Source organism: Sciurus vulgaris (genome assembly GCF_902686455.1).
Source record: "Sciurus vulgaris genome assembly, chromosome: 7".
Classification (NCBI taxonomy): Eukaryota; Metazoa; Chordata; class Mammalia; order Rodentia; family Sciuridae; genus Sciurus; species Sciurus vulgaris.
This window is the reverse complement of record NC_136467.1, coordinates 129,582,398-129,591,641: the sequence shown is the minus strand read 5'-3', so window position 1 is coordinate 129,591,641 and position 9,244 is coordinate 129,582,398. Positions and strand designations below refer to the sequence as shown.

General features: G+C 42.2%; 1 protein-coding gene across 1 annotated transcript; it reads left to right on the top strand.

Moving 5' to 3' along the window:
- Nucleotides 1–1,186: 1,186 nt before the first annotated feature.
- LOC306665780 (UPF0488 protein C8orf33-like) lies at nucleotides 1,187–2,113 on the top strand (the record flags this gene model as incomplete). The annotated part of the gene is made up of 1 exon (XM_079147396.1): nucleotides 1,187–2,113. The coding sequence occupies one exon, from the start codon at nucleotides 1,187–1,189 to the stop codon at nucleotides 1,952–1,954; it is 768 nt and encodes a 255-aa protein (XP_079003522.1). The 3' UTR covers nucleotides 1,955–2,113.
- Nucleotides 2,114–9,244: the final 7,131 nt, after the last annotated feature.

Sequence of the window (9,244 nt, the reverse complement as noted above, 5' to 3'; positions counted from 1 at the left end):
ACCACGGGTATTTGGCTAGAATGAGTTTCCTGATGCAGGAAAATGAAGAGCTCTTCTGTGTGACTTACAAAGTCACCTAAAATATTGAGAATCTGATAGAGATGAGAAACCCATGCCCATCCTTGATGTAAAGCAAATACAGGTCTTTCTTTCCTCTGCTGGTTTGAGTCCTTGATTGAGAATGAACTCTCTTTTCTGCACACACCTGGTGTTCAGCATCTCCTCCAAATTTTAGGGCAGTGTTTCTCATACCTTAAGTATGCTTTCTAGCATCAGCATCATTTGAGGACTTATTAAAACACAGATTGCTAGGCTCCATCTTCAATTTCTGGTCCCAGAGATCTTGGGTTGTACCTGAAGTTTGGCATTCTGCTAGCAATAGTCTTTAGTCCCTTTGCATAGTCACTCTGGCTAGCCTCACTATATGCTTAAAGTGCCTGGACACAACAAATGCATAATAGAAAAACAACAACAACAACAACACATACATACACAAAAACACAGAATGTGTGCATTATCTTACCCAAAAGAAAAATATTCTAAAACAAATAAATACTTGCCCCAGGGCACACAGCCAATCTGTAGCCAAGCAGGTTTCACCAGTGTCCCTCCTAAATGCAGCTATGTATCTTTTCATTGGAAAAGGGAATCAAGAAGAGAGGATATCCCTGACAAAGAGTGTTGAACTGATAGACTGGGACAAATATTGGTTTCCATTCCCTCCCAAAGATGCTTTGATTCAACATGAAATATTGAAACCATAAAGTAAATCCTTAAAAGATGTCTTAAGTGGATGAGAAATCTCTAGGAATCCTCTGGGTATTAAAGCAGTGTAATTGGATTGTTTTTACCAACAAAAGTACCCAAGGCACCTGTGATGAGTGTGATCTACTCACCTTTTGCTCTGCATCTTATTTCCATTGTGACAGATACCTCTTCCCTACTTCTTTATACAAGGACTTCCTTTTGATATTAACAGATATTTCCGGACAATGTTTTAAGAGTTAAAACAATGAGGAAAATGGGAGTGACTGAGGAAATATAGGAAAATGAATCTTATAAAATGTCAATTGGAATGTGTTGATATGAATTTAGTTGTTCTACTTTCTTGTTGGAAGGCCTCTAATCTCCCGACATCTTCCTTCCACTGTCGAGTGTCCTGTAGGTCACTCATCTAAAGTGAATCATGGCCGTGCAGCAGGGATGCGCTGGTGGCGGGGCTCGGGGCAGTCGGTGGCGCCCCGTGACTCTCCTGCCGGCTCCCTTTCTCCAGGCTCTAGGACACCCTGCTCGGGAAGCACCAGCAGCCCTGCGACCAGGTACCGCCCGCGCCTCCCGCAAACCCCAGCTCCTCGGCCGGGTACCGGACGCCCCGAGTCCTTCCGCTGCCCGTGTCAGCTCAGGGCCACCCACGTGCGTTGACGCTGTCGCCAGGGCGCACCCCGTCCGCGATGAAGGTGTCACAGTCTCGAAGAAGCAGCAGCAGAAGAAAACCCAGAACAGGGTCTCTGTGGTGAATGGAGGCGCGAAGGCCTCAGAGAAGCCCGCCGCAGAGGAACCCCCGCTAAGCGCCGAGGCCCAGGCGGAGCAGCTGGCCCGGGAACTGGCCTGGTGTGTGGAGCAGCTGGAGCTGGGCCTCAAGATGCAGAGACCTACCCCGAAACAGAAAGAGCAGGCCATCGGTGCAATCCGAACTCTACGGAGTCACAGAACTCCCCTGCCTCGGAAGAGGCAGCTGATGCATTCATTGTTTGGGGACTACAGGGCCCAGATGGAGGCGGAGTGGCAGGAGTCCTTGCGGGCCCTCAGGGCTGCTGCCCATTCAGCCCAGGTACAACCTGTAGGTGAGGCCATCAGAAAGAAGAGCCAAAGGATCTGCAGACCTCGTCCAGTAGGGAGAGCCAAGGCCACTCTGAACACACCTGATGAAGAGTTTAGATTCAATTTCTTTTAGCTTTTCCCCATCTTGGCATAGTCCTCTCTCCCCCAGGGTGGTGTCAGGGTTTGTTGTGACTAAAGCTGTTCTAAGAATTCTCTTATCTGGTGTAGGATTGGTTGGTCTTTGCCTGGTCCATGCATTGTACTTGCTGGGTATGGTGGCACATGCTGTAATCGCAGCAATAGGCCAGCCTCAGCAACTTAGCAAGATACTGTCTCAAAAAAAAAAAAAAAAAGGGATTGGGCTATAGCTCAGTGGAAGACTGCCCCTGGTTTCATCCCCAGTACCAAAAAAGAAAAAAGAATACCGTAGTTGGTCTCCAGGATTTGATTCAGTAGCCACTGTGATGAGGATTTGTGGAGAAGCTACATAATTTTACATTGGGCTCATTTTTTAAATGATCCTGTCCAGTGGCCTCATTTAGTTTGGGCCACAGACCTGTGCTTTATGTATTATGTCACATCACCCTAATAAATGGCTTTTTTTGATAAAACTGGAAAAAAAAAAAATAAAGTGAATCATGTTCCACAGCAATCCACGTCTCATTATTGGGTCAAAACTTTGCTGAGCTCTCTGCTAAAGTGGATAGGGAGAGGACCGGTGGGGAAATCAGTGACTGCATTGTGCTTTTGCTCTGTTCTTTGATCCAGAAAACAAAAACCAAAGGAAAAGTCCGCAGATAGTCTCTCCCCACCCCACTCCTTCTCCTTTGTCTTGGTGTCTTTCATAATAGTACAAAATAGATTCCAAAATTAACTGCCCGTGACTTGCACGCGTTGGCGTTCTAGGGTCGGTGATGGAATTGGGTTTGTTCTGCCTCTTTCCTTTTTGGTCTTCTGCGGGCGCAATCGCCTTAGGTGACGTCGAGTCTCACAGCATAAAGATCGGAGAGAATTCAGGCAACCCATTAGGTTCTGTTTTTACTATGAGCCGTAGTAGTCAGAGTAGAAAAAAGTTAGGTGAGCTAAAGGTATATTGTTTGAGAAATAAATTAGAAGGGTTGGGCCAGAGCAAAAGCAGGCAGTGGAGGTGCCGGGGATCGAACCCGGGGCCTCGTGCATGCAAAGCACGCGCTCTACCGCTGAGCTACACCCCCTTTTCCCGAAGCTGCGTTATTTGGTACTTAGTTAGAAATAAGTTTAATTTTCTGAGGTTTCTTTCCCCGCCCCGCTTTTTCTTTTCTTTTCTTTCCTTTCCCTTCCTTTTCTTCTTTTTTTCCAGTTCTTGACGGTCATAGTAGTATCGGTTAGTCTCAAGGGAACTTAGGCAGTCGCTTTGGGCAAAAGACGCTCAGGAACCAGAAGGGTATTCGGATTGTTTAGAGTATAGGGTTTGAAATGGAAGGTAAAAGATTAGAAATAGTGTCAGATAACTACAAGTAGTTTCAATTACGGCTTTGAGTTGTTTGTCTCCTGTTCTTGGCAAGAAATCAAGTTCCGGATTCTTTTGATTTCTTCCAGATATAACCTGAGACACAAGGCTATTGAAATTTCACTTTTTCCTGCCTGCTTAATATTTGTTGTTTGCTCAATCGAATATTAGGGGCTGGATTTGACAAAAGAAAACCACCATCAGAAGAAAACCTGAAAGTGATGCGTTCAGCATTTTATGTGTAAGGGTCTTTCCTAACCTAGGCACCAGATTAAGCTATCTCATTTAGGAGAGTCTACCACGAGTACTAAAAACAAATTCAGAAATCGAGTAATAGTTTCAGAGATGGAGAGAAGGTTTGAATTACGAGAGCGAAACTGAAAAACAGACCCCGGATTGAAGGCGGGACAGTGGTGGAAGCATTTATTTAGAAACATAGGCCGCTGATGCAGAGGCTGGCGGGTGCTCCCGGCGCCGCGGGGCTGTGCGCCCTCCGACTGCTCCCAGGCTTCTCTGGACAGTTAACATCGAAGGAGCCGGGAGGAGAGAAGAGGGCTGCTGCTGCGCGGCGCGGGCTGCTGGGGACTGGGGACGGCGGGTCATTTAACTGACCCTCGGGCATCTGGCAGGGAAGCAGGTGCCCTCCCAGCCGCCTGGGTCCTCCAATAAGCGTCAGCTCTCAGTCACCGCCGGAAAACTACAGCTGAGTGCGCACCTGGCTCGGCTGGCGCGGGATCACACACCTAGGACTTCCTCCTGTTCCGGGTGCCTCCCGCTCCTGCCCAGTCAGGGTCAGCCTGTTCGGCGGTCTCCTCTGCTGGGCCCCAAGGAAAACAGCAAAGGGCTGACTTGCGCCGGGGCGCGAGGGAGAAAAAACATCTCCTGGCAAAGGAGGGGCGCGTTCTTGTCACGCAGGAGAAACCCAGCTAGCGGACTGAGGGTTCAGCAAACTAGAAACTTCCTGCCACAACCTGAGCTGCTGTCCTGATCCACTTGCCTCTTCCTCCAGGCACTAGGGACCTCTCTACCAGGAGATGAGCGGGTGCACAATCCCCGCAACTTCTTGGGGGCAGGAATCCACTCTGCCCTACATCTTCTCTCACCCTTCTCATTCTCCTCCATCCGATAATGTGGGTTATTGTTTCTGTTATGTATACAAACCTCTTCCACCAGACTCACGTGGATTATTGACCTCACAAACTTCGGGTGACCCGACCTGTGGAGTATTCACCTGATACAAAACAGCTGTTGGTGGTGCACTTTCTAAGACAGTTGACTTGAATTCTGAGTAGAACTCTTGCATGGACTTGTTGTGCGATGTGAATCTAGAAAAAGAAAAATGTATCCCCCAGAAACCACCAAAATGGCTTAAATTCCGTTCATCGTGATACCACAAAAATCAATGACATTCCGGGTTTGTCGAACACCACGAGTTCGGACTTCAGCGCTTGAAGCAATTCTTGAGTAAGTTTTAGGTCCCGGGAAAGTGTGCCAGAAACAAGCCGTGGCGAGCCTGTGAGTGAAATATCTGGGGCCAGCACTTCAATGACGACTATGTCCGAATTTATAACCTCTGGGATGTTACTGAGGTTTCTCGTAAATTTTGATACCGCCTTTACTGGAATGGAAAGGCACTTCTGGAAACCCAAGGACCTTGTAAATGCCATGCTTTTTCCATTTTCAGAGTGTTAGCGTAAGGGGAATTTTTCTAAATGCTGAAGTTTAAGGCAACTTGTAATGACCTATGAGGACGCTAAGCTTCTGGATTATGTCTGTTTCTCCTTTTGCCCCTTGTGTCTAATAAATATTTCTGGAATACCAAAAACTTTATGTCCTGAGACATTACGACTCTAAATGATGGCTTCACTGGAGAAGGGCAAGCTGAATTTCAGCCTGTTCTTCCGTTCCTCTTGTGACCTGATACCCATTGCACAGCTGAACCGGAGGGTTTTTTAAACTCACAGCAACAGGAAATTATATGCGTTGAAAATTTTTGGTGATGTGTCTTTCTTAGCAGCAGGTATGAAAGTGGAGAACTGTGTTGTATAGGAATTGTAAAAGCGTTTAAGTGTTAAAACAATGTTATTTTAATTACAAGTAAATGTAATTTTACTTTTAAAAATTACAAGTAAATGACAAGTATAACAATATTCCCTATTAAAACTTTGGTTTGCCATGGGGCCATGCTGCAGGCCTGTAATTCCAGTGATTTGGAAGCCTGAGGCAAGATAATCACAAGTTTGAGACAAGCCTCAGTAATTTAGCAAGACTGTGTCTCAAGAAAATAAATAAAATAAAATAAAAATAAAGGGCTGACGATGTAACTCAGTGGTAAAGGGCCCCTGGGTTCAATCACCAGTACAAATAATAAGAAAGATAAGGAAAAAAAACCTTTGTGGTTAGTGCTTTGGTGTACTTTATAAAATCTCAGCAATTACATTTGAAGGTATGAACACAAACAGACCATTAACAAAGATAAGTGAGAAAAAGGCGAGATTTTTAACAACTCTTTTAGAAACAGGAGAAAAATTGAAAAGTGGAGAAGGTCGACAAGTTTTATTCATGTTAAATTCAAGATACCTGTGGGATACACTTGTGAGGATGTAAAGGTGAACTCAGGCAATTAACTCCATCTTTAGACTGGGATTTGTAAGCGCAAATACGTGAAGAATGAATAAAGACAGAAAATTGTGTTTTCAAATTTGAAGATTGTGAACATATTAATGATATGTAGAGGAAAGAAAGAAATTTGCTTCTGGAAAGTTTTTGAACCCTAGGATTTATCATGATTAAAGCTGTTCTTTAAACTACCAAAAAAGACTAAAAGAAAACCCATTTCCTGACACCAAATTTCTAGTGGCTATGAACTCTTCCTCATTCTGGTTTGCCCATATATCAGATTTTGTTGAATGTCCATCAAAAAACAAAACAAAACAAAACATGATCCCTTTTTGAAACTGGCAGAATATGAGTTGTGTGGCAGACTCATCCTTTTCAGTTGACTCAAGGGATTTTTTTTTAAATAATAAAAACAGGATATCATGAGTAATAAGTTTCCCTGAAGGAGGGACAAGAGAAGTGTCACATACAAAACTGATGAATGTGTGTATGTGTTTGTCTGCTTGTCTGTGCATGGAAATCCTGGAAAGGGTTATTTTGGCTGTAAAAGCACTATTGGAAAAGTTTGTTTTGTTATTGTGTTGTGTTGTACCTGGAGAAATCTGGATGTCTACTGGGTTCTTGAGAATTCACAATAAGAAGGCATTTGTTTGCCTCATAAGCAAAATGGGAATTTAAGAAATTAAATTTGTTAACATCTAGAAACTCTACCAACTTTATTGAAACATCTTTTTGCCTACAAGCTATAGGATGGATTTATGTGACATAAAATTCCTGTGAGAAATTAAATATTTAGTTTTGGAGACAGAACACACCCATGTCATACATACTCAATTCTTGAAAATATATAAGACTGCACTGTCCTAGATAGTAGCCATTAGCTCCATTGGCTATTGAACTCTTGAAATTGCCTAGTTCAAATTGAGAAGTGCTGTAAGTATAAAATACATAAAGAGTGTCAAAGACAATATGATTTTTTATTTTTAAATATTTTTAGTTGTAGATGGACATATCTTTATTTTATTTTTTTATTTTTTGCAGTGCTGAGGATTGAACCCAGGGCCTTGTGCTTGTTCTCCTTTATCCCCAGCCCTTTTTATTTTATTTTTACGTGGTGTTGAGAACGGATCCCAGTGCCTCACGCATGCTAGGCAATTGCTCCACCACTGAGCCACAAGCCCAGCCCTAAAAACAATGTGATTTTTAAAGTGTGAAATAGCTCAATCATAATTTTAAGATTGGTTGCTTGTCAAAATACCATCCCAGCGGATTTAAATATATTGTTAAGCCAGATGCTGTGGCACAGGCCTGTAATCCCAGCAACTGGGGAAGCAGGAGGATCACAAGTTCAATGATAGCCTGGGCAGTTTAGTGAGACCCTCATCCCAAAATAAAAATTTTTAAGAAGCGCTTGGGGTGTAGGTCAGTGGTAGAGCCCCCTGGGTTCAATCCCCAGTAATGTAAAATTAATAGTGTCTGTTCTTAAAATGTGACTACTAGAAAATGTAAAATTATAAAAGTGACTTCATATATGAATTGTGTTATATTTCTGTTGGACAACATTGTCTAGCGAAGATGTTATTTGTTTAGGTCCTGTTTTAGGAGAATCCTAGAGTCAAAGAGTATGGAATATGGTCTTAACCTTCATGCCAAGAGTGAACTTGAGAGAATGCATTCATATGCATGTTCTCCTTGATCTTTTTTTTATCACAACTATGTTTTTTGAGTGTTTTTGTTTTTTGTTTTTTGTTTTTAAATTTCAGATCCTGAGTTTCTTCTAAATCTACAAGGAAACAACCATAGGATTGGGAACATTGCTTCTAAGATAGACCCATTTGCTGATGAGAAATTTTCAATTCCAACTGGGAAATTTTACCTGAGTCCCAGCCTTTTCAGTTTAATATTACACCTACCATATAGAAAAATTAATTCAAGTACACATCCGGGTTGAAGGAAAAGGAAAAGAATTACTTATGACTTTATAAAAACTGGAACTATGTAATGTAAAATTCCAAAAATGTCAAATGGCACTATATAAGACATTTTTATTTCTTAGGAGAAAGGAGTTATATGGAAACTTCTCATTTTTTTTTTCTTCTATTCCGCTATGCCTGTAGGGAAAAATGGAGTCTTGTGTAAGAGTGCTTCCAAGAGGTGAAATTAGGGCAAGGAGTAAACAACTTACATGAGAAACTTAGTGGTCTGGCAGTGCCCCTGTTCAAGGACAGGTTAGCTCTCTGTCCGAAAACCTTAAAAACCTAGGGACATCTGGTTTCTGCTCCCAAGGCCTGGCTCCTGGGCAGATCCAGGTCTGGAGACCAAACCTACTGATGGCACTGAGCCCAATGGCTCCAGACAATAACTTTATATGTTTACTCCAGGGTATTTAAGAGATGAAAAGAACTCAAAGATGACAAGACTGCTTTCTTTGCTTATGTATGCTGCAAAATGCCCATGATGTCTCTACAGTGCTGAGTTGGTATGCTACTTGGGATGGTTTTCCTTTTGTATATACTTTATATGTCTTAATAAATATTATCTTTTCCTATATGGCTGGTGGTGGTACATTCAGCGAATCAACCCATATAAATTATGTCTGTGCACAGCCACGGGAAATAAGTTCCCGGACAATGCCAAAAGTTGAAGGCAAGTCATCCTATAAGGTCCATCACACCTTCTTAACTAAAAAACTACTCATGCTACTTTTCTTTCAGCTTTGGCCACACAGAAAACTAACTCTAATGTGCTGTATGACTCCACTCAACAGGATGAATAAAACTGTAATATAGCAGCTTTTCATCTTAGGGAGGTGAGCAGGGTGCCATCACTGGACTCAAACTGAGTTGTTTGCTTTTACCATTCTTTCAATTAAATGTAAGCATGCACTCACAGGGTTAGCAGTTACACAATCTGGTCCTTCTGTAGATGAATGAAAAAATTTAAAAATAGCAGATGTTTCAAGACTTTTGAAAAAGTTAACAACAGCTTCTTTGTCCAGGAGAAAAAGCCCTCCTTTCATCCAAAAATGTGAATTTACACATGTAAAAATATGTATTTATACATAACCTCTTTAGGTATAGCAAATACCAAATTGATCTTGATATTTCGTCTTTATGCTTCTTCATCACATTGAAGGGTTAATTGCAAAACTGGACCTTTGTTTCTTTCCAATAAATCTATGTCCAAGATTAGGATTTAGAGATATATTTAACTTTTAAACATCTCTTTCTTTTTAAATTACAACAAATATTTGGAATTTACTGCTGCAGTCTCAAATGTGCTTATCATAACAGTGGCCGAAACTGGAAGACATTT